The sequence below is a fragment of the Dermochelys coriacea genome, chromosome 7 (genome assembly GCF_009764565.3).
Source record: "Dermochelys coriacea isolate rDerCor1 chromosome 7, rDerCor1.pri.v4, whole genome shotgun sequence".
Lineage (NCBI taxonomy): Eukaryota > Metazoa > Chordata > Testudines > Dermochelyidae > Dermochelys > Dermochelys coriacea.
Window position 1 is genome coordinate 58,927,584 of NC_050074.1, and position 25,507 is coordinate 58,953,090.

The 25,507-nt window shown below is 46.3% G+C and overlaps 1 protein-coding gene across 1 annotated transcript in view; it reads right to left on the reverse strand.

Annotated features, from left to right (window-relative positions):
- ARHGAP22 (Rho GTPase activating protein 22) overlaps positions 1 to 25,507 on the reverse strand; it is a 235,807-nt gene that overhangs the window by 190,879 nt on the left and 19,421 nt on the right. The window contains 1 exon segment of the mRNA XM_043519482.1: positions 18,594 to 18,793. Within this exon segment, the coding sequence (XP_043375417.1) occupies positions 18,594 to 18,793 (200 nt within the window).

Sequence of the window (25,507 nt, forward strand, 5' to 3'; positions counted from 1 at the left end):
CAGCAGAAGTGATGAAATCCCATGGCTGAGATTTTCAAGACCAGCCATTTAAGGGATTTGGATGCAGAATCTCTATTAAAATTAATGTGAATTAGGTATACAAATCCCCTAGGCACATTTAAAAATCTCAGTCTGGATGGTCTCTGAGCTGGTGGCAGGAGGTATTCTCTTGAGGAGCACAGTTCTCCTGAATTTTTCCTGCCAAGGTTTCCCAGACTCAGGACAGCGGGGTAGTTTGGAAGAGCATGCAAACTTATATGTGGGTGTGTATATAAAAACCAAACCTTCTGAAACTGATTCCTCACACTTAACTCTGGGCTCTTGGTTCTAGCATGTAGCCATAGTTCTAGTATGTATAGCTTCCCACAGGCTCAATAATGGCTCCCAACGCGTGGGTGTGAGGTGGGGGAGCAAGGAGTCCCTTTGTTGGACCCCCCCACACACACATATATTCCTTCTCTACTGCTAACACCAGAGCCCTGTGTTTCTCATACTGTCATTTCTCTAAGGGGAACATATTTATAGAATTTCCTGTAGAGAGCTGGAGTCACAAGATTTCCTTTAAGCAAACAATGCAGCATCCATAAACGAAGTTATAAATGGTGTCGTCCAAGGTTCATTATCCCTTGTAGTATTATGGAGGCCTCTGACAAATCTCAGTAGGCTTCGACAGGTAAGCAATAAACACCTGAGCCTCCACAGGAGGTCAGATAAATATCCTGCAGGAAAGATCAATGGGATGGTGGAAAATTCTGCTACGCTAAGCTTTCTCCCCACCCCCGGTATTTGCAGATGATGCTGAATACTGACATTGGTAGAAACACAGATTTTAAAAAACAGCAAGCGTAACCTAAGAGCTGGAGATAATTAGGGATGAAAAAAAAATGACCAAGCACCATAAGGCCTTCAACAAGGAAGGTCTCCTAAGGACATAGCTGACCTGGGAACAGACAGCTAAGTTTTCATGGGTCATTTCCAACCCATGCCCCTTTAAAGTCCCAATCCACAATTATCTATAGGGCTCTGAGAAGTCACACACTTCCAGTGATAAAATTGCAGGTGCAGGTGCAGTTCCTATTGATGTAAAATGGTAAAGAACTATCTTATCAGGCACTCTGACTTGACTTTCTCATAGGACATGGGGTCGTCCCAATGACTAGGCAATGCATTCAATATTGAAAGGAAACACCTTTTCAATTAACTGAAAGTTAATTTGGTCAATAAACTTGTGGAACTCACTGCCACAAGTTACAACTGAAGAAAAAGATTTTGGGAGTCATGGTAGATAATCAGCTGAACATGAGCGCCCAGTGTGATTCTGTGGCCAGCAAGGCTAATGTGATCCTGGGATGCATCAACAGGGGAATGAATCTGAAGTAGGAGTAGAAAGGTTATTTTATCTCTGTATTAGACACTAGTGCAACCATGCTGGAACACTGTGGCCAGTTCTGGTGCCCACAATTCAGGAAGGATGTTGATAAATTGGAGAGAGGTCAGAGAAAAGCCACGAGCATGATTAAAGGATTAGAAAACCTGCCTTATAGTGATAGACTCAAAGACCTCAGTCTATTTAGCTTAACAAAGAGAATATTAAGAGATATAGAATGTAATCAAGTTAAGTATATGGGAAACACATTTAATGAAGGGCTCGTTAACCTAGCAGAGAAAGGTCTAACATGCTTCAATGGCTGGAAGTTGAAGCTAGACAAATTCAGACTGGAAATAAAGTGTACATGTTTGACAATGAGGGTAATCAAACATTGGAACAATTTACCAAGGAACATGGTGGATTCTCCATCACTGACAAATTTTTAAATCAAGACTGGATCTGTTTCTAAAAAATCTGCTCAAGGAATTTTTGAGGGGGAAGTTCTGTGGCCTGTGCTACACAGTTCAGATGAGATGATCACAATGGTCCTTTCTGGCCTTGGAATCTATGAATAAGCCAAGAACATAGCCAGATTTTTAAAAAAGTTAGTTATGTAATTCTCAGAAATTACATAGAGGCCACCAAACGTATTCTGCACCTGTTTGATGTTCTGTCCTGCGCCATATGTGGCATGTTACAAGGTAAGATGTCTGTAAGGGACAGATGTCTGTTGATGCCTTCCAGCCAAAGTGTTTTAGGTTTTCCAAGGAGGTCTTTTCCAAACCCCTTTCATGTGGGGGAAAGTTGAAAATGATTCTTACAGGGAAGTTGGTAAGCATTCAGAGCAAAAGACCATACTGCCTTAGAAAGCTTTGGGTGACCATTTGAGAGAGCAGAACCTATTAGTTAGAAGACAGTCTCTTCATTTGACTTAAATTCAACCCATTTGATGTTTTTGATCATTCACAGATGCTTCATCTGGATGATGTCCAACTTCTTGTCAGTCTTGGGGGCCATGTTGAAGACACATAGGTCAGGATACTGACAACTGAAGCATTATATATCCTCAGCTTCATCTCTCTATTTACCAGCATGTTTGGTTTACAAAAGACATTCTTGAGGAAATGCCCCATTACGGACAATGCTTTCGCAGTGCGAGGTTCAAGTTCTTTCTCGATGCAGCCCATATTATACATTTATATGAACAGCAAGAATATTACACTAGTGAAAATAAAATCATACAGAGGCAATAAAGCCTCATGCTTCATTAGCCAGCCACTTGCTGATGGGGGCTAGGAAGAAATTGCTCCTGAGGGCAGGTTACTCAGAAATCTTTCCATCTGGGGATTTTTACACTTGCCTCTGAAGCAGCTGGTATTGGCCACTCTCAGAGTCCGGATGAAATGAATTATTGGTCTAATCCTGTTTGGCAGTTGCTAGGAGTATTAAGGCAGGTTCTGCAGCTCTGGGTCCCGGACACAGCAATGTGGATCCACAGGTAGAGGATGCCACCACCAGAGACAGCTTCAGCCTGCTATGGGGACTGCAGTGCAGAATGAAGACCGCGACATGCTAAGGGGCAAGGAGAGCAGGTTAATGGCAACTTCCTGGCCGGTTCCCCAGCTGACTCCGGCTCTGCCCACACCCAGCCAGCCAAGAGCAGTGATATTAGGAGTCTGGGTTCTGTGTGCAGGCTGCCAGGGAAGAGAGAGCAGCTGCATGCTCCCTTGTCCAGTCCACTGGAGCTTGCCACACATTTGTTTTGGCTAATAAGGGCCAGAGTAGGATGGGCCCAGCCTGGGATAATGGGTAGTTCAGCCAACCCAGCCGGCAGAGTATCTGTGTCACTGGGGGCTGCCTGCACACTGCAACCACCGAAATGCAGCAAGCTAAAGGCCAAACGGCGCACGCTGCTGTTAGTATTATAATTACCTGTACTGCTGTAGTCATGGACCTGATCATGCTACCTCTATGCAAGCCCACACACAGTCTAATTAATGCCAGTATGTCAGTGGGTGAACGGTAATGGACATCACAGCCTCCTGAAAACAGGACTCCTCACTTAACATTGTAATTATTTTCCTGAAAAATGCGACTTTAAGCGAAACGATGTTAAGAGAATCCAATTTCCCCATAAGAATTAATGTAAATAGGGGGGGTTAGGTTCCAGGGAAATTTTTTTCACCAGACAAAAGACTATATTATATAATATATACACACACACACACACACACACACACACAGACTATAAGTTTTAAACAAACAATTTAATACCAGTACACAGTGATGATGATTGTGAAGCTTGGTTGAGGTAGTGAAGTCAGAGGGTGGGATATTTCCCAGGGGATGCCTTACTGCTAAATGATGAACTAGCAATTGGCTGAGCCCTCAAGGGTCAACTCATTGTTGTTAATGTAGCCTCACATTCTACAAGGCAGCAGGAATGGAGGGAGGGGAGACAGCATGGCAGACAGAGACACACACCCTGTGTGTGTGAGAGAGAGAGAGAGAGACGCGCATTGCTCCTTTAAGTATGCTGATCCCACTCTAAGTACAATGCCTTTTTACATCAATCAGCAAGCTGAGACCACAGTTGCTGCCAGGAAGCTCCCTCTGTCCTAAGCCCTGTCGTGTGTCCCCCGTGCTCGATGGAAGATGGGGTAAGCAGGGTGCAGGAGCGGGGGGAGATATTCTTACATTATCCCCCCACTTTTCCCCACCCCACTCCTCCACACAGCAAGCAGGAGGCTCCCAGGAGCAGCTCCAAGGCAGAGGGCAGGAGCAGCACATGGCAGCTGAGGGGGATGGACAGCTGAACTGCTGGCAATTGGTAGCCTGCTGGGCAGCTGCCACACAGGGAACTTAGGGGAGCAGGGAGCTGATGGGGGGCTGCCGGTCCACCCTGGTTCCAAACCCCCACCAGCTAGCTGCAATGGGCTGCTCTTCCTGCAAGCAGTGGACAAAGCACGCAGCTGCCAAACGACTTATAAGGGAGCATTGCACAACTTTAAACGAGCATGTTCCCTAATTGATCAGCAGCATAACAACAAAACAACGTTAACCAGGATGACTTTAAGTGAGGGGTTCCTGTATTTGTTCAGCAGTGACAGAGTGCTCTACACTGTACAAAATCCAAGAGAGCATCTACCTAGCAACGCAAGCTGTTGTGAACACATGACAGTGCTGCTCTGCTATCTGTGAAACTCTTGAACAATAGCAGGAGGCTCAATCCACAAGCTATATGAGGCAGCTAACTGATGACCAAGATGGTTCCTTCCCAGGATATTCAGGCTGTGGCCAAGTTGCAAACCTAATTCAATACACTGAAGATGGTTTTGAAACCTGTAAAATTACAAGGGCTGTGTTTGTTGATCTGTTGGCTGCTTATGACACTGGAAACAATCATGCACTTTTACTGAAATTGGCAAGAATTTTGAGTAATAGTAAGATAATCCAGGTCATCTCCTTGCTGCTCAAGAACTGACTTTTTTTGTCGAGGTGAATGTTTAGAAAAGGTGATGGTGAACTCAGCAGAATGGATTGCCTAAAATCTTAGTGGTATTTAATGTCTACACGAATGACTAACCATTGAACCATGTGAAGATTCATTCTTGCAGGTGATCTTTGCATCACCATCCAGTTGGAAAGATCTGAGGATCTTAAGCTCATCCTAACTGAGCATACTTGGAGAATACTATCACACATGTTCCCTGAATGCCAATCCCAGCAAAACACAAGGGTATGCATTCCACCTGAAACATCAGGCCAAACAAAAACTCCAGACATCATGAGACGGTACAATCTTTGAGTACTACGACTGAACAATGACATACAAAGAACATATCAGGAGGCTGAAAAAAAAAGTGAAGTGAACTTCAGGTACTGTGTACTCCAGTAAGTGGCCAATACAAAACAGGGAGCTGACCCCAAAGCACTCCAAGCAACCAGTGTTGCCTTGTGCTACTCAACTGCAAAGTACTATGTCTCAGTATGGTCACACTCAAGCCATGCATACAAAATTGATTCTGAATTCACTCAATCCTGTAAGGATCATCACAGGGACCTTGAAACTGCCCTTCACACTGTTGCTGTACTGCCTGGCAAGGATCGCATCACCAACAGTGAGGAGGGATGCTTTCAGCAGAAATGAGAGACAAACGGTGACTTGGCAACCAAATAGCAGATGAAATTCAAAGTTCATAAATGCGAAATAAGGCACATTGGAAAACATAATTCCAACTATACATACAAAATGGTGGGGTCTAAACCAGCTGTTACCACTCAAAAAAGAGATCTTGGAGTCATTGCGGATAGTTCTCTGAAAACATCAGTTCAGTGTTCAGCGTCAGTCAAAAAAAAAGCTAATAATGTTAGGAACCATTAGGAAAGGGATAGATAATGAGAGAAAAATACCATGATGCCTCTATATAAATCTATGGTATACCCACATCTTGAATGCTGCGTGCAGTTCTAGCTACTCCATCTCAGAAAAAGATATATTCTAATTGGAAAAGGTACAGATAAGGGCAACAAAAATTATTACAGGTATGGAACAGCTTCCATATCAGAAAAGATTAAGACGACTGGGACTTTTCAGCTTGAAAAATAAATGACTAAGAGAGGGGTTATGATAGATGCCTATAAAATCATGACTGGAATGGAGAAAGTGAATAAGGAAGTGTTATTAACTCTTTCACATAACACAAGAACCAGTGAAATTAATAGGCAGCAGGTTTAAAACAAAAGGAACTACTTCTTCATACAATGCACAGTCAACCTGTGGAACTCATTGCCAGGGGATGTTGTGAAGGCCAAAACTATAATGGGGTTCAAAAAAGAATTAGATACATTCATGGAAGATAGGTCCATAAACAACAACTATTAGCCAATATGGTCTGGGATGCAACCCTATACTCTGTGTCCCGCTAGCCTCTGACCAGCAGAAACTGGGAGTGCATAACAGAGATGGATCACTCGATGATTGCCTGTTCTGTTCATTCCCTCTGAAGCACCTGGCATTGGCCACTGTTGGAAGACAGGCTAACTGGACCATTGGTCTGATCCAGTACAGCTGTTCTTATGCAGGTGTATGATCTGAGACACCCACTGCATTGACACATTCCAGCACCGAGTAAGTTGAAGTCCAGAACAAGCTTTGACTCTGAAAATCCCTTACCCCAACATACAACTGTGAAAAGCAAGAGTAACAAAATGGCGAGAAATGCCAGTGATCCTGGAGAACAACTTTCCCCAAGCAAGGATCTCGAACAAAATTACTGGTATACTCTAAATGAGTAAGAGTTGGGGTGGCAAAGACTGGAAATAATTTGATCAGGTGGAAGCTGGGAATAATCCCAATGTGAATGTGGACAGACAAGGCAAACACCTCCTGATGCAATACCCACTGTCAATATCCTGTGCCCTCAAGGAACTATTTAAGATAACTGATAACACAAGGCCTTGACTGTGGTGTTGGAGCATCAAGTTATCAAGAACCTCGTTCTCTGAACTGAATGCAAGTCTCATTTGACATTGTGGACTCTAGTACAGAACACTGCAGTGTGTCTCCTCAGCAACACAGGCTACCCGCAAGCACATCACACCGGTCCTCTGCTCTCTCACTGGCTTCCCAAAGAACAGCAAGTCAAGTTCAAGGTCTCAGTCTGTACCTTCAAAGCACACGGCCCAGCATAGCTAAAAGAATCTAAAGCTCTGATATCAGGACCATAGTCAACAATTCTGTCCCCTGGCACAACAGAACTGTCTACCATATGGGTAAAGCTTGGTGTGCAGGATACAGAGCTTTCTTGGGGGCTGGTCCCCAACTGTGGAACAAACTCCGACAAGAACTAAGGATCATCACAAGCTTTCCCACCCTCCTCTTCAAGTGCCAGATGCACATCTTCCATCTGCCTTCTCTGATATTGCTAGGATATAGATATTCAGGCCTGTCTGCAAAGGCCTATACTTTAAGAATTTAAGTGTACTCTTATCACTTAGCTAGTTATAGAGGTATAAAAGAAAGAAGCAAAATCACTGTCTGCCGGTGTAAGGGCCTTCTCTTACTGTGACAGTCGGAGGCCCTGTGCATAGGCTAAAGCCTTTGGCTAAGCAGCAGAGGCAGCCATAAGATGAGAAGTGTATAGTCACATCCTCACATTCCAAACTAGTCACATTGAAATCAGGTGCTATTGGGCTTTTAGGAACACAATCCTTTCCTGATAGTGCCCATTACCTCCAGAGAAAGGGAAGAGCCTAGAAGATGTAAAAGGAAGCTTAGTTTGGTAGCATCCTGTCTGGCAATAACTCACTTATCAATAGCTGGGATTTGAAATCCTCATTTTTGTTGTTCTATCAGTGTAGTCCCTATTTCCCTATTGTTTGTCTGTATAATCTCTGTCTGGTTCTGTGATTGTTTCTGTCTGCTGCATAATTAATTTTGCTGGGTGTAAACTAGTTAAGGTGGTGGGATATAATTGATTAGATAATCATGTTACAATATGCTAGGATTGATTAATTAAATTTCAGTAAAATGATTGGTTAAGGTATAGCTAAGCAGAACTCAAGTTTTACTATATAGTCTGCAGTCAGTCAGGAAGTAAGGGGGGGGGGGAATGGGAATTAAGTTTCGCTAAGTGATGGGAATGGGAACAGGGACAGAGGCAAAGCTCTGTGGTGTCTGAGCTGGGAAGGGGGATACTAAGGAAGCAAACTGGAATCATGCTTGCTGAAAGTTCACCCCAACAAACATTGAATTGTTTGCACCTTTGGACTTCAAGTATTGTTGCTCTCTGTTCATGCGAGAAGGACCAGGGAAGTGAGCGGGTGAAGGAATAAGCCCCTAACAGATATAAACCCAGAGCAGACAGTACATTAAAAAAAAAATACAACCAAAGAAGAGCCCTATCAAAGCAGAACACTCCACTGTGCACAAAATTCTCCTTCTGGGGGGAGGTTGAAAGAGAAAACAAACCATACATGACAGATGTTAGTCATGTTACTCAATGGACCACTGGAAAGCGCTCAGATCCTACAGTGATGAGACCCCCATAGCATAGACTAGGACTTAGATTTCCCTTATATGCATGCATACAAACAAACCTAAATAGAAATATTCCAAGCTTTTTCCTCTACAGGCTTGAAACAAAGGCAAAATAGAAAGAACATGTACTTTTAAATATGAGGGAGGAGTGCAGATGCTCTGGTAATGTGGGTCATTTACATAAAAGAGGGATCTGTGTAGATACACCTGTGACTTCTGGGATATTTTTGACATATGTTTCTTCCCCCATCCCTCCATCGTGAATGGCAGTACATCTGGAAGGGAGACAAGGAAAGTTTTGATTTTGCATCTTGAATAAAAAAATTACTGGCCTAAATAGCTAACATATGGACAGGAGTGTTAGCCTTACCATAGACATTTTGCGTTTCTGCATGGGAGCATAGTGCAGCCAGCTGTCTGGGTTCTGAAGGAAAGTTACTGGCAAAACATGGTATTTAACAAGCTGAAGCCTGAGTAGCTGCAAAGTGATCTGTTCTGCTCAGGCAAAAGCAGGGACCACTTGCTCAGTCTATTGCTTGATTCCACATCCAAAGCCTTAGCAGTGCCAGCCTGGTTACTGGGGTTCACATGCAACCTGCCATGGGTGTAGATGGTACACTGAGTTCTGTTCAACTGCCTGGGAAGGTATATTGCAAATGCAGCCTTGGCTCTCCAAGGAACCCTGCAACAACTGGCAGAGTACAACTAGTCTCTCCCTTCCCTGCTGTGCAGCGCTCCTCCAGGGCCCAAACCCTTCCTTTTAAAAGCCTGCTCTTAAAAAAGTCTAGATGTCAGCTCTTCCTCTCTCCAGGGCTGACAGCATGGCAAGGTCTTTTCCTCCTAGGTCAGGAAATTCATGAAGTCTATTTCCTGTATGTTTAAAGTCTGATCTTCTACCTCTGTGATAAAAAGAGGTTTTTATTCCCATTAGCCCTGTAGAGCCAGCCCAGGGATGAAGCAGGAAACTGCGTTCTGTCCCTGTGGACCTTGCAGAGCCAACCTATCCATGGGAGGTGGGAGAGCTGGATTCTTTTTACATGTACATCAGTAGAATTGTTCACTGAATCACTGTCACACCTGTGCAAACCCACTGAAGGCAGAGAGAGAGAGAGAGAGAGAGGGAGAGAGTGTATGTATGTATGTATGTATGAGGGGTGTGTTGCACAGATACCAATGAAGTTCTAATCTGGCCTGCAGACTTTTGTTGTTATCATTATGGTGGCTTCCGGGGACCAACCAACAGGGCCCCCTTATACTAGGCACTGTACAGAATAGCAGACAGTCCCTGCCCTGAAGCACTTACAATCTACATAGACCCGCCAGGCCCAGGGTGGTGGGAAGGGACAGGCATCTCAGCCCCAATGGATGGTGTTCAACTAGGAGGGGACTAACTAATGGAAGGTCCTGGGAAGAGGTGAGGGGAGGAAGACAGAGGGCCTGAAGGGCAGGTGTGGAGTAAGGGTCTATAGCTTGTGATGAATAAAGAATGCATCTTGACTTGCTGATCCCAGGGTGAGGTTGCAGGGCTGCCAGGAGCAAAGATGTTTTTCCTAAGCACAGCCCATGCTTGAGCCAAAGGCACAGAGAGAAGTCTTGGGGTCCAGGATGCTATTTTCCCCACACTCCTATTTTCCCCTACACTCTATTAAGCAAATGTAGTGCTTTTCAGGGATGGTCCCAGCCATTTAGTCCTTGCTATTGCCTTGAAATCCCTAAGGGAGATATAATCCACTAGTCACTACGGGGTTTGAACTTTTCTGCTGCAGGCAAGGTGCTCCATAACAGTTACCAATCCACAGAGCCATTCAGAACCTTAGTCCTCCTCCCTGGAAAGGTATTTGATGTCCATGAAGAACAAGTCTTCTATCTAAGAAGGTGCAGCATGATAGCATCCATACACTTCTCCCTATACAGCCCTTCCAATTTGCCTCTACCATTTCTAGAGGCAAGAGGGTGGGTCTAGTCTCTGAGGCCCATGCAATCCTTGTCATTTTCATTGACTCTATAAAGAAGGGTGTCAGCTGGCTGACAGCTCTTTGGCCATGCCCACATTTACATAGCTAGCTCGGCATAACTCCTTAGTGTAAGGCGCAGCACATGCTGACAGAAGGAGTTTTTCTGCAAGCACAGTACCACTACCTCCCCAAAGGAGGCTAGCTGTGCTGACAGAAGCACTCTTCGGTCAGCATAGCTGTGTCTGCAGTGGGAGTTTTGACAACATAGCTATGTTGCTAGGGGTTGTATATTTTTCACATCCCTGACCGACATAGCGATGCCAACAAAACTTTGTCATAACAGCCACCAGGACAATCAGCACTAAGAATTTGCAAAAAGAAAAGGAGTACCGGTGGCACCTTAGAGACTAACAAATTTATTAGAGCATAAGCTTTCGTGAGCTACAGCTCACTTCATCGGATGAAGTGAGCTGTAGCTCACGAAAGCTTATGCTCTAATAAATTTGTTAGTCTCTAAGGTGCCACCGGTACTCCTTTTCTTTTTGCGAATACAGACTAACACGGCTGCTACTCTGAAAACTAAGAATTTGGTTTGACTGTGTTTCAGGAAAATGCTGGAGCCAAGTCCCATTTTGTGGATCTGGGAGAATTTATTCCCCAAAGAAAGAAAAACTGGCAAAATTCTTAAGGTTGGGACAAATCTCTAGTGAGTTACTTAGTCTATGAGTTCTCCAGGATAGCAGAGCAGATTTGGAACTAAGTAATCTCATTTTAAGAGATAAGATGGTACCGACTTCTTCCTATCCATTATGCAGCCTTCCTCAGATATTCCTGCTGGATCAGACTGGAGGAATATCTTGAATCCTGAATCATTGAGATTTATCTGTAGCATTTTACTCTTCAGCCATAACCAATATTTTAATAATTATCCCTCATGAATGCATGGATGGTTATGGTATAGCATGGGACCTTGAGCAGTTGCATATGCCGACCCATCAGATGGCAGCAGTTCAGGAACATGATGTCTGACTCGTTCAATTATCTTCTGCCTTCTATTCATTGACTTTAGTTTTATGGCATCAGGATAATATGCAGATTATGTGAAATATGCTGCATGATACATCACAGCAGCCTAGGAAGCATTTACCCCAAGCGCCATTATCGAGAGAGGTACACCTGTCCAATAATTTATCAGAGAATTTAAATATGAAACTATATCACAGTTTTAGGCTTCACAGTAGCCTGTAATATAGAACTACACAGCCTTCTCTCTCCATTCAGAGTCACACAAATGGAAAAGATCAATTAGCAGTAGCACATTAAACAAAAAGTGGTAAATTTAGTGGAGAGTCCAGCCTGACCATTGCTGGGACTGAAGGTCTGCATTCATTCACATCCAGAAGCTACGACATCCTGCCCCATAACAACATGTCACAACACTCTCCTGGAGGGATCCCAGCTAGGGCTGAGAGGATAGCTTGGTTTCCATGTCAATTTTGCAGACTTTGGGCACCAAAATCCCTGTTTTAGGTGCCTATGTCCCAGTTTGGGAACACTGCAATGCACAAAGGAAGCTAAACTCACTGAGCAGCAAAGTTTTTGCAGTAAAAGTTTTCCAGGTGTCTATATTTCTGCCTCTGGGCCTGCGCATTGCTGCCTCCCGATTTCGATCTCCTGCCTAACCCCCAGAGCAATTCACAAATCACAAGGATTTTCCTGTCATAACACCTAATTCCTTTTATGCATTCAGGCCTTAGTGCGTGCAGCGACTGTCGACTTTGATGCAGACACTTGTTCCCTGGAAATTGGGTTGAAAACCACTCAAATCTTTCAATAATGGTCACTGAAGAACATTGATAGTGCAATGGCTCTCTACAGAGTTTCTCATCAAGGGTGGACAGGCACCAATGATCTAGAACAGTGGTCCCCAAACTTTTCATGGTCGTGCCCACCCTTTACTCTGTCAGCATCCCCCACCCCGGGGAACCAGCACCGGGAGCAGGGCCATGGCTCCCAGGAGCAGGGGGCAAGGCTGGGGCCAGGAACGGAGCCGTAGCTGGGGCCAAGAGTGGATCTGGGGGCAGATCGGGGAGCAAGGCCTGGGCCAGCCCCTACATGTTCCTCCACACACACACCCAGGGGGGCACGCCCCACAGTTTGGGAACCTCTGACCTAGAAGTGAGAGGAGTTGCATTTCCTGTGTCTCAGACTATGTCAGAATAGACTTCCTGTTAGGAAGCATCAGTATGATGGGGTGCACTCCCCTCATGTGAGCACTTCCTGTTGGCCAGGTATGAACCTGAACTTTTCGCTCTTCTTTGCTCTCCTGTTGGCTGTTGCTCTCATCAGACGGGTCTTCAGTGGCTCAGCCCTCCAACCAAATCGCACACAGTCAACATGTGAACAAACAAACCCCCTCCAGGGTAACAATGTTCACTGAATGGTTGGCCCTCTTCAGACCCATCCCTGGGCCTCTTTAAACTGCAAGCCCCTTTCTTGGGCTTTAAGGGAGCATCTTATCCCTTCCTTGGGGCTTAAGCCACTTCCCCAGTGGCTGGTGGGGGACCCAGGCCTGCCTTCAACTCTGAGTCCCAATCCTGGGAGCTTACAATTAGCAGTCCCCTGATGCTTCCTTTAACTCCATTGCTGCTGTTATTCCCTGGGCTGCTTCCACAGAGCCCCTTCCTCTTCACCCGTACTGCAGGGTTCTCAGTCTGCTCCCTGCCTGAGCAGAGTCTCTCCCAGGCCTCCTCACCTGGAGAGTCCCACAGCCCTTCAGTCCTTCCTCACCCTTCTGGTCCCAGCCAGCAATAAACCTGCTCAGGCCCTGCAGCACCTTTAAAGGGAACCTGCTGCGCTCTGATTAGCTGCTTCCCTGCATCCTTTCTAGGCAGGCCTGGAGGACCCACCTTCACAGTCCTTTTCCAAGGGCAGGATGTGGTAGGACTGGAAAGCCTTCAGCAGGAGGCCTGAAAGGGCCTGGTACACCCTGTCACAATCAGTAAAAGGTGCTTGGCCAGCAACACGCAGTGATGCAGATACTGTAACAAGAGAGATTTGTAAAGAGAACTATTCCAAGTACATATCGTCCACCACACAAATAGCCACCAGAGTTTTCCAGCAGGATACAATTTTGAAGTTGAGCATGTTCCCAATATGTCCTTTGAAAATCTGCACAGTGACTAATTATCTATAACTCTGTATCCCTGGCAAGTCTAGCCCCAGAGCTGTTCAGCAAATATCAAATTAGAACTTCCTGAGCACTAGTTTGCAGTACCAGAGTGCCTTGGAAAGCTGTTTCCGGCATTCATCTGTTGTCCTTCAAAGGAATTCAATTAATCAGGAAAGTGAAGATCAGATGATTAAGTAGACCTTCTTCAGTTAACTTTATTAAGTCATTCTCTCACTCCCCCTTCCCCTTCCAAATAACCACCAGCTATTTCTCTTCTCCTGCTTAAGTTCCTTAACATTCTTCTCTCACCATCCTCTCCCTGACGTCCTTTCTTCCATGCCTCTGGCCACCTTCCCTAACACACGCACACTCCCATGAGCCACCTCTGCTATCTCAGGACTCCCTTTCACTCCCCCAACATTCCTTTTAGGAGAACTCCTAATTAACTTGGATAGTTTGGCGAGACTCCCTTCTCTGTTAATCACTAGCATTGCAAACTCGCAAGAGGAGCCGTGGGCTGGCGGGAGCCCCCCGGCTAAGGGGTTATGCCACTCTCCAGGTTTGCTGGATGCCTGCACATAAAAGAGAAAGGCTGAGATTTGCCCAGCCTTGGCATGACGGTCCTTAGGTCCTGAACCAACATGGCAGCTGGAGAGTCCCCTTCCACAGGAGGCGTCTTCATCAACCGGCAGCGGGACAGCGATAATGCTGAGTAGGCCTTTCCCCGCACTGAGGACAATGAGGATTTGGATAAGACCTTGTCAATCCAGAGGTTTGGGGACCTGATAAGCAAGTCAGCATCAAGGGATCTGGAAGAGCAGAGATGCAACTACAGTGAGAGAGATTTTGAATTCCATCGCCAAACCTCCCACCACATCCACCACCCCCTTTCCACCCACCTGCCTCCTGCCCTCAAGTTCCAGAAGAGGCTCCCCCATGCCAACCGGAGGAAGAGGAGAAAGAGAAAAAAAAAGGACCAACGGATGCCTGCAGAGCAGGAAAAACACATCATTTACTGATACACACCACTTGGCTAGCACTGATACTACAGGAAGAAATCAGCCTGAGATGCTGACACTCCCAAATCTTACTTGGGTGCCAGAACTGTCTTTAGCAGGACTTGGAACTTTTCTAGCACCTTTTGCCCCATGATCTCAAAGTGCTTTCCAAACAAATGAATCCTCCCAATCCCCTAGGACAGTGGTCTGCAAACTGCAAGGTTTGTGCCAGCAGGGCATGGGCCTGCAGTAGGGCATGGGCCAGCATAGCAGGGCCCAGGCCAGCCCCCACAACAGGGCAGGAAGGGAGCACCACCCAGTCCCGATCTGCTCCCAGTACTGCTCTGATGCTGGCCCCAGCCACATCCCTGCTGCAGGCATCAGCCCCTGGTCTTGGCTCCTGGCCCCTGCTCTCGTCTCCTGCTCCTGGCCCCATCCACGACATAACACACCCGAGCGACATAAGTTACACCAACAGAAACGCAATGTCAGCACAAGTCCTTCTGCCACTGACAGAGCTACAGCCACTTGCGAAGGTGATTTTATTATGTCGATAGGAGAGAGCTCTCCTGTTGGCTTAGAGCAGCTACATGAGCGATCTTACAGTAGCACAGGTGCATCATTCAGCTATCCCACTGTAAGCTCACTAATGTAAACATGGCCTCAGTCATCCAGGATTGCAAAATACTGTAACATGTGTTATTGCAGTCTCCGAGGTGGACAATTATTAATTTCTTCGTCTGTAAAATAGGGATAACTGATACACAGAAAGGGTAAGGTCTAGATTTGAAAGGTAGTTTTGTAACTCCTAAGATGCAATAGGATCCCAAGGGCTAGGTTTGTAGAAGTATTTAAACAAACTTAGTGAGGGGTTGCAATGCTGAGCAGAGCAATGCCTAAATATCTTTACAAATCCCTGGCCTAAGTGACTTGGCTGTGATCACAAAGTGACACAGCACCGGAGCCAGGTACTCAGGAGTCCTGAGTACAAGCACCCTTCTTTAATCACAACACACACTACCTTCCAGAAGAACTCAAGTGGCACCCAAAAATAGAAAGTAGAAGCACTTTTTAAGACAATGTAGTGTAGACTCCCAGCACATCTTGTTCCCTTAAGGTTTCTGGAATTTCATCCCAGACACATGGAGTCAAGCCAGAACAATTTTTGCAAGGTTACTACTGCATGTGGTGCGCTCTCTGGCCACGGAACCAGCTGAGCCATCCCTCAACTAGTTAAGATCATATCACTGTTAGCAAGAACCTGAAACTCTGAGCTCCCAACAATGAAGAGCTGGACTGGGAGAAGTCTAAAGCCATCTTGGACTGTGACCACAAACTAAGCCTAGTCATACCTGGTCAGTACTAGGATGGAGACCTCCAAGAAACTCAGAAGATAACAAATACAAGGATTCACACACACAAACCTGTGCCAGAGTAAGTGATTCCAGCCTGTGTTTTTCAGGGAGCAGCATGACTGAGGTGGAAAGAATTGAAGCATAAATGTGTTGTTCGCAGCTCTTAACACAACGGCATATCCATGTGTGTTTAAGGCCCTTTGACAGCATGACCTTCATCCATCATGGCTTTTCATCAGCCAGTCTGCAGACAAGAGCTGATGGAGACTAGAGTGTTGAGTGGGAGAGTCTTGTAGGGTGAAAGTCTGTTTTGTGTCAGTGGGAGGGGTGGTGACCCCAAGGGGCCTTCCCCTGTAGGAGAGAGATTTCCTGTTATAGATATTGTTCCTTGGAGCCTAACTTCCATTGCTCTAGAATTCCAGGCACGGAATAAACAACAAGAACCAGTGAACTGCTAAAGAGCCTGTTCTTATGCAAAATATTACTGCTGGGACATAGTCCAGGTTTCGTGCCTCACCTTCAAAGTTCTCCATGGGTCTGGGGGCTAGGTTACTTAAGGGGGAGGTGGTTTCACTCTGTATGATTGGAACTACCCAGGACAGCTGCCATCCTCTAAAACTGTCAGCCCCAAGAGCAAAGTTCCTGTGTGTAGGACACAGAGCTCTCACAGTGATCAGCTCCTGCAACTGAACTCACTCCCAGAAGAGAGGAGACAGGGTGTCAACAGGAAGGGTGGTGCAGTGGTGAGGGTGCTAATCTGGGATTTGGGAAACCTAGGTTCAATTCCCTGATCTGCTACAGACTCCCTATGTGCCTTAGTCAATTCACTTAATCTCTCTGGGCCTCAGTTCCCCAGCTGTATAATGAGGCTAATACCCCTGCATCATAGAGTGAGAGGATAAAAATATTATTGTGTATTTAGTACCAGGCCCTGATAAGTACCTACGCTACCTAGTGAGATGAACATTAGCCATTTCAGAGCACAACACAAATCCCGCTTCTCTGACCTATACTATGAGGCTAGGCACCATATAAGAATCTAGAGAGACAGAGGGGTTAGCACAGGAGAAGGGCTAGGGATTGATATCAATGAAAAATAAGGGCAGAAACAATACAGACTATATGGACAATACTGACGAAATTATATCTAAATCAAGACTCATAAGACATCAGCAGCTGTTTAACAGACCCATCAGATCCAGATGTTTAACAGAGGAACCCCTTAACAATTACAACTTGTGCTGGGAGCCCTTTCATTAAAGAGAATTCAGATAACAAATATTTACTGTGGTTTCTGAACTGTGATCAATGCATATTTTTATTGAAACCAGATGGCTCAGATTAGTCCATAATAAATAATAACACACTATTCCATGTAATTGGACTTCCTCGTCAGGAAAGCTGCAGGGTAGAAAACTAAAGATTCACCTGGAAAACTTAAAAACCTTAGTGATGCAGTAGGAGGGCTGCTCCATTGCCAGGCAATACTGAGAAGTCTGGGAACAGTTAGTGGGCAAGATAAGAAAGACAGGGGTGTATACCAGGTCTGTCTGACTTGCAGCAGTCTTCTGATCCCATGCCTCTTTACGGTGCTGGTGAGCCATGCAGAGGGTGCTGCTATGCTCTCCGGAGTCCCATCCCATAGCTTCATCTTGAAGGTGGTACTGCCTCTACATCTGAGGGGGGGCTTAAGGTTTAGATCTGGATTTCTAACAGTCCCGAGTTTGGAGGAATAAAAGGAAATACTTTTGCATGTAACAGGGAATTAGCCTGTGAGACTCACTGCCACAGGAAGTTCTTAGGCCAAGAATTTAGCAAAACTCAGAAAGCAATTGGACATGTATATTGATATTCAGAATATCCATTGTTATAATCATTACACATAAGAATTTTGGAAGAGATATTAAACCTCATGCTTCAGGGCTTAAGCCAACTGTTAGAGACCAGGGTGACACCCATTGGACAGAGGGCAGATTATCTCTCACAACTAGTACTGCAGGGTTTCTGGCACTTTCCTCTGAAGCAGCTGGTGCTGGGCACTGCCGGATACAGGCTACTAGACTAGAAGGACCTCAGGTCGGATTGCCTCTGGCTATTCCTATGTTCCAGATCAGATCCATTGTGCCCGTCTCCTCCATTGGTTCCCACCCCAGCATCCATCCCAATTACAACTGCAGCCCCCTCTGTGGATGTGCTTTCTCCTACCTCCCACTGCCAGGCTTAGTTCCTTTCCTCCTGGCCTCATCCCTTCATGTGTGTGTGTGGCAGGGGGTCTCTCCAGCTGGAACTCCAATCTGTTTGTCCCTCAGAGCCACTTCTTACTAGTCTGCCCTCCCGTTCCATCCCATGTGGGCAGTGACACTCTGGCAATGACACCCTGTGCAAGTTGCCTTGGGTCTGGTCGGAGGCCCTAAGAGCATTAGGTACTTGGCAGATTGCTGCCTCCAGGGAGCGGAGCTAACAAGGTGACCTGCTTTGTTAGTGAGGAATTGCCCAGCATTCCTTGGGCACTCTGTATCCATGATCACCACCCCGCAGAGCCCCAGTAGTGCCTCCTAGCTATGCTATCACTCTTGCTGTTGAGCCTTCGCAGCACTGGGAGTAACCAGAAAGGGCTCTGAGAGAGGTCTCAAAATGGAAGACTGGTCACACTCATACCTCTGGGACCAGGGCCAGTGCACAGTATCACAGTGTGGCCTTACCTGCGGTTTGATTTCCTCCTCATCCTTATAGTAGAAGAGCTGGTCCCCACGCAGCACAAACCACCGTTGCTGCCAGTTCTTCATGATGCTCCTCTGCTTCTTCAGCCAGCCAGACTTCAGCACTCGATCCTGTGGGCTAGGGGACGATGGCCTGGAGGGTAGCCCGGTCTGCTCGCCCATCACCAAGCTCTTCGACCGGGCTGAAACACAAGCACACGCTGCATGAAACCAAAGCACCAAACACAGGAGGAGACGCCATTTTGAGTATGAAGAGAACATTCTAAATTCAGCCCATTTGTCCAACTGCTCAAGTCTGGCTTCCTGGGCTGGGATGCCCCCTTGATTCCCTGCCCTCACTACATTCCCCTCCATGGCTCATCCTCCTAGCAGTGTTGCTTCTCCCGCACAGCTCTCTTTACCTTGAGGGAACACCTGCTTTTCAGGAGTCTACCCCTGAGTTGATAATATTCAGACACATCCCTATTACCAGCTCTAATGGTATTGCACATGCTAGGGACCATCCAGGCTCTAGCTACCACCTCCATGTCAGCCCCACTGCTCATTTTATTTCTTATGGAAGCAGGTCACTTCCCTTCTCAGTGAAAGAGGAGTGATGACCCTGACTCCCCTGCTGGGGGGTCGGGAGGCTCAGTCAGTGGAGGTGTATAAAACACTTTGAAGGGTATGAAGCAGAGGGGTAACAGAAGTAGAATGGGGTGGAATTAAAAGATAAATCTAGGCTGGATCTCAGGAAAAGCTTCTGGACAGGGAGGCCTATCAGAATGGAACAGTCCCCCACAGAAACTGGTAGGAGTCTCATAGCTCAGGCTATTTAAAACCAGACTGGAGAACCAGATAACATAATATACTGCACAGCGCAATCTGGTGCCCAGGGATCTTCTCCATTTCTGCTCCCTCTGGGTTTTATGAACAGAGCAATAGCAATTATTATTCACTACCCATGTCATTTTCCTTCCCTAGTACTAACCTGAGTCCATTCCTTCCCATGTACACACGGTGCTTTTCCAGCTATAGGAGCCAGTTGTGTTTCCCAGCAGCTCCCTTTTTCTGAATGGAGTATTGAGATTGTGTACAGCATATGTGACCTATTCCAGTCTGACAGCGGCCAGGTGGGTGAGAATCTCTTTTATCAGACCAACTTCTGTTGGTGAGAGAGGCAAGCTTTTGAGCTAACATGAAGAGTGTTGTGTGGCTTGCATGGGCGGCGGGTACATCAAACATGACGCAGCACACCTCCCTGTGAAGCGCTGCCACTGAAAGGGCGCTGGGGCCATGGCCCTGCCCTCGCTCGCCCTCTTCCCATCCCCACTCCTCCCCTACCTCCATGGCCTTCCCCACCTGCCGCTTGCAACTCTCCACCCCGGTGGGCTCTGGGGAGGGGGCGACAAGTACAATCCTGTGCAGATATAAAAGGTATATCCGCAGATGTGGATATCTGCAGTGCTGCTAGGCTCTTACCAGGAACCGCAGCTGTGAAAGCAGCAACATATTTGGTTGCTGCTCCCTCAGCGTGGCTGTACCACCCCTACCCCTGCCCACTGGGCAGGCACCAGGCTCACCGGCAGCTGTCCTGGTCACGCTATTGTGTGCGAGCAGCTTGCGGCCAGGAGACACAGATTGCTGTGTGGAAGGGACTCCTATCTGGGAGCGTGCGAGCTGCTTGTGCACACCAGCGTGAGCAGAGACAGTTTCCAGGGAGCCGAGTGCCTGTCCCAGAGGGCAGGGCTGGTGGCAGTACAGTCACGCCGGAGAAGCTGCTGGCACAAGGTGCTGGCTCCTGGGAGCGTCAGCCCGACATGCTGCTGCTTTCGCCGCTGTGGTTCCCAGTAGAGCCCTGCAGCTCCATGAACATAAATTTTGTGTCTGCTCAGGACTCTAGTGAAGAGACACGAATGGTGAATGAGGGGGATGCCCTTGCAGGAGGGAGCAGAGCATGGGCAGGGCCTCAGAGGGGAGGAGGCTTCCAGGGAAAGAGACTGAGCATGGGTGAGGCTTCCAGGGAAAGAGATCTCAGGGTGGAGCAGGGGGCATGGCCCCCCCCCACTTCTAGGGAGTGTCCACTGCTTGCACCCAGCCTCCCCAAAGGCAAGAGTCACACATCGCCATAGTGGCTTGAAAGCTTGTCTCTCTCACCAACAGATAGTGGTCCAATAAAAAGATATGACCTCCCCCATCTAGTCTCTCTGATATCCTGGGATTGATACAGCTACAACAACACTGCAAATACCAGAGGCCATGCAGTTTTATGTGTTTCCTGTTCAGTTACCATGTACCCAACCAGTCTTGTGCTCTAGAGGATGAGCTGTGCCGTCACACAAGTTTCCCGAGGTGGCCTGGACGCACACAAGACGGTGGCCAGCCAGTCGGAAGAGGAAGCATTCTAACAGACACCTGTGCCTTTCCTCGCGTTCCCAGATGCACGGGCGCTCTGACAGGAAACCACTACAGGCTATTTCAGCAGAGACGTCTGTGTGTGATCTTACTGGCTACTGAAGGTAGCAGTTAATCAGCCACAGACTGTCCTTGGCCATGAGACCAGAGCAAAGATGCCATGAGGTGACTTCTGACCTCCCCTCTGCCTTATTTGGCTGATGTGCCGCACTGGATCTCAGAAGATCACGGTCACTCTGGAGTGGGGAGGCACTTAGCATTGAGACTGTAGCTCTCACAGAATCGATGCTGGCTACTCTTGCCATGTTTCAATTGTTCATAGTAAAGCATCTGCCTTTGCTGTAACCACATGTGGCTCTCTGGGCGGCTTGCTGCTGCCTCTACCATGATGCCACATGGCGTGGGACTGGCTGGACGCCACCTTCAGAGAAAAGAGGAAGTGGAGGTGGCCAAAATTTTGTTGGTCGCTTTGTACATGGCCCTGCAAGCTGCACAGCACCTTCTTCTATGTGGCTAGTAGGTGATTGGCCAGAAAGGACTCTGAATCTCACCACAGCAGGTCCTGGCCTTCTCTATTTTTTTCTTGCAATTCCTCAGTGTAATCCACTGTTAATGAAAATGTTGTTCTCCATGGTAAAGCCTGTCATTGCCTCCACCCAGTAGCCAGGCCACTGCCTGTAGCTTATCATTGGAAGTATAGAGCAATAGCACTTTTAACAGGCTTACCCGACTGCAGTTCTGCCCGGACTCTGCTCTGCAGGGTCACGAGCTAAGGGGTTTCCTCATTATCCTTTCCTGGAAAGCTCCGTGATTGACAGCATCCCCTACTCATGTAACAATGGGGAGCTTTTCCACTGGCCCAGGAACTTGCTCGTCTCATGTACAGTGGCCCAGCAGGCAGCCATTCTGCAATCTGCTCAGTCCCCAGTTTTGCAAGCGGAAGACCCTGTGGTTTCATTATCCCTTCAAGTGTCTAGTACACACCAAAAGCCTTCCAGGAAAACACCATGGGAGATTGTGCTTCCAGAGCGGTTTGCAAGGTGAGCTTCACTATCCTTACTGATTTTTATTCTTTTCACATATCCAGAAAGGATAAAAGCTCCTTTCAGACAGAATCCACTTCAAATAGCCACAAAATCCCAGCCTCAGATGTAGTTGGGGGAGGATGGGTTGCCCATCTCACCAGATTTAAATTAATTTCTGGGCTTCATAAAGGATGGGACGTGAATGTGTAATGTTTTGAAGAATCCTTAACCACCACTAGCTCCCTTGTCTACATTAACTACCCCATCCTCTTATCATGCCTGCTGGACATCATAGTATCTTCTAGCTCCCTCTGGTGGATATTTACAAAAGAAATACTAACTTTTTTCCTCCCCCCCCCCAATGTTTATGAAATTGAGGAACCAGATCACCCCGCACATGCGTACGATCGGCAAGAGTTACTTCACACTGAATTAAGTCGACTTTGCAAAAGGTCTCTAAAGAATTCAGCTGGTTGAAGTAAACCCTTTGGCTTTACCAGGGACACACATTTCATCAAGGACTAAACTGACATTTGTAGTTTAAAACTCCAGGGGAACTGCTTGATCTTCCCCTTCTTTTTGTTAAACTAAATAGATTGCTTAATAGTGATTGAGCTCCTTGAGTCTAAGTTTTCTAATCTTTTAATCACTCTCGTGGCTCTTCTCTGACCCCTCTCCAATTTATGGACACCAAACCTGCACACAGCATTCCTGCAGCAATCATACCATTGCCAAATTCAGAGGTAAAATAACCTCTCTCCTCCTACTTGAGATTCCACTGTTAATCTCCCAGGAGCACATTAGCTCTTTTGGCCACATCACACTGGGAGCTCATATTCAGCTGATCATCCACCATGACTCAAATTTTTTTCCAGAGTTTCTGCTTCCCAGGATAGAATCCTGCATTGTGTAAATATGGCCAACATCCTTTGTGCTTAGATGTATACACTTAGCCATATTAAAATGCATATTATTTGCTTGAGCCCATCTCTCTGTACCAGTGACCTGTCCTCTTTACCACTCCCCCAATTTGTGGGTCATCTGCAAACTTTATCAGTGATGATTTTATTTTTTCTTCCAATTCATTAATAAAAATGTTAAATAGTGTAACTACCTGCGGGACCCACTAGAAACACACCCATTCCATGTAGAGTCCCCATTTACAATCACATGTTGAGACCTACCAGTTAGTGTTTAATCCATTTAATGTGTGCCATGTTACTTTTATATTGTTCGTTTTTTTTAATCAAAATATCTTGCTGTACCAAGTCAAAAGCCTTACACGAGTCTATTACACCAACACTATTCTCTTTATCAACCAACCCTGTAATCTCATCCATTGACCCATGTTGATTGGCATTAATTATATTATCCTTCTTTAATTCTTTATTAATTCAGTCCCATATCAGCCACTTCATTATCTTGCCCAGGATTGATGTCAGATTAATAGGGGTATAATTACCCAGGGTATCCCTTTAACCAGTTTTAAATATTGGAAAAAAGTTGGTATTGTGCCAGTCTTCTGGAATTTCCCCTTCCCTTTTGCCCACTTGATCCTTCCTAAATAGGTTTGTAACCATTGGCTTTAACTTTCCAGTCATGGGAATCATCCTACCAGGTTTCAATCTTACCAAATGGATCAAATTTAAGCTCATAAATGAGCCATTCAAATTTCTCATGTTTGTTATGCAGGCTCCTAGCGCTGGCGTAGAGGCAATTCAAGAATTTCTTCTCATGTCCTTTGGCTACTTGATTAATTTTGTTCTCAGCACCTCAATTTTGTGCTGAGTGCTCAGATTTTCCCTTTTTTACCCTCCCCTTTTGTTATTAGTTCAATAGCTGACTTGCTGCAGGGAAGAGTTAAGGGTGTTTGGGCACTTGGGAGGACTGTTCTATTAACCAGCACCTGCATGTGACTTGGATGTAGGTGTCAACTGTTCACCTTACATTTGTTTTCAATTTCCTTAGGGTACGTCGTCTTCGGCAGGTAGTAAGCAATCTATCAGAGATTGATTTATCGTGTCTCATCTAGACACGATAAATCTATCCCTGAATTGATGCCTGTACTCCACCTCGGCAGGAGGAGTAAGCGTAGTTGACGGGGGAGCCACCGCCGTGAGGATGGCCAGGTAAGACGAACTAAGATACTTCGACTTCAGCTATGCGAATAGCGTAGCTGAAGTTGCGTATCTTCATTCAAACCTCCCCCAGTAGTGTAGCCCAGGCCTTAGACCCTATCTGCACTACAGGGACTACACGGGCATAGCTATGGTGCTGTACCTATGCTGGCATAATCCTGCAATGTAGGTGCACCTCCAGGGATGGAAGGGGGTTTGCTACCAGTGTAGAAGCACCACCTTCCTGAACAATAGTAGCTAGATTGACAGAAGCATTCTTCCATCGACCTAGCTGTGTCTACACCAGAGGAATTTTAAATGCAGCCCTCAAGTATCTGAGGGGGTACTAGTAAGGTGTGTAATGCTTCATGTGCTTAGCAGCCTCATCTGTAAGTTGGCAAAGCTGTTTGGGTGAGAATTTTAAAATGAGCTAACAATGTATTAGGGCTACACAGCTAAGGTAGTGGAAATAACATCTCATGCTTTAGAGAATAAAGTGATCGCCATATAGATCAGCAAGGAAAAACTTTCCTGCATGGACATCACTGCACAATTGATTAGGGGGAGTTGTCACCTTTCTTTGGCGCAGCAGTATTTAAGATCCCTGACTCCACGATCAATCCAATATGTCCTCAATCAATTCAATAGTGTTTTTAATGGTGTTGTGTTTGCCTGTCTAGAGGAGTGACCACCAGAGCATAAGGAAGAAGGTAACTGAAGTAGTCAAACTGTGTGGTTCTTTATAGCTTCCTCAAGCTGACTCAGCAAATACTTTAACATGCTCTGGAGTTCTAAATACAGTAAGTTCCTTAAGTAGCCCCAATTAATTAGGTTTTGCTCTTCACATTTTCATTAACAATGTAATTAAAGTGGCCATATGCAAAAAATCTGCACAGTAACCGAGAGAGAGGACTTAAGCTTCTCCAGGAAACAGATCAGAATCCAATTGCAAGATGCAGAGGTTGCTGAAACGCAAACCCAATGCTCTCTGCAGCGAGCTGGAGCCACAGCTACTTTGTTGTCTGCAGAGCCTGCAATGGGCCATTGACCCAAGCAAATGTGCCCCATAGCCATACCAGAGCTGACCCAGCTATCTAGCACGTTAGCTCTGTGACAGCACTGAAGGAGGGACCTTAAAGCTACAAAGCTTGACAAGGCTCCTGGGACTAGAAGTGGCACTGGCATATGGAGGCTTTTGCATCTAGGCCCTCAGAGAGGAGCCAGCGAGGCTGAGAGTGAGGTGTGACTGAAGGCTGCTACTCAGTTAGCTGTGTGATGGCCTGTGGTACATGACGTGTGTTGTTGGGCCAAGGGGAGATGGAAAGTCCCTAAAAGTGGGGGGTCACCTCCCCAAGGCCTT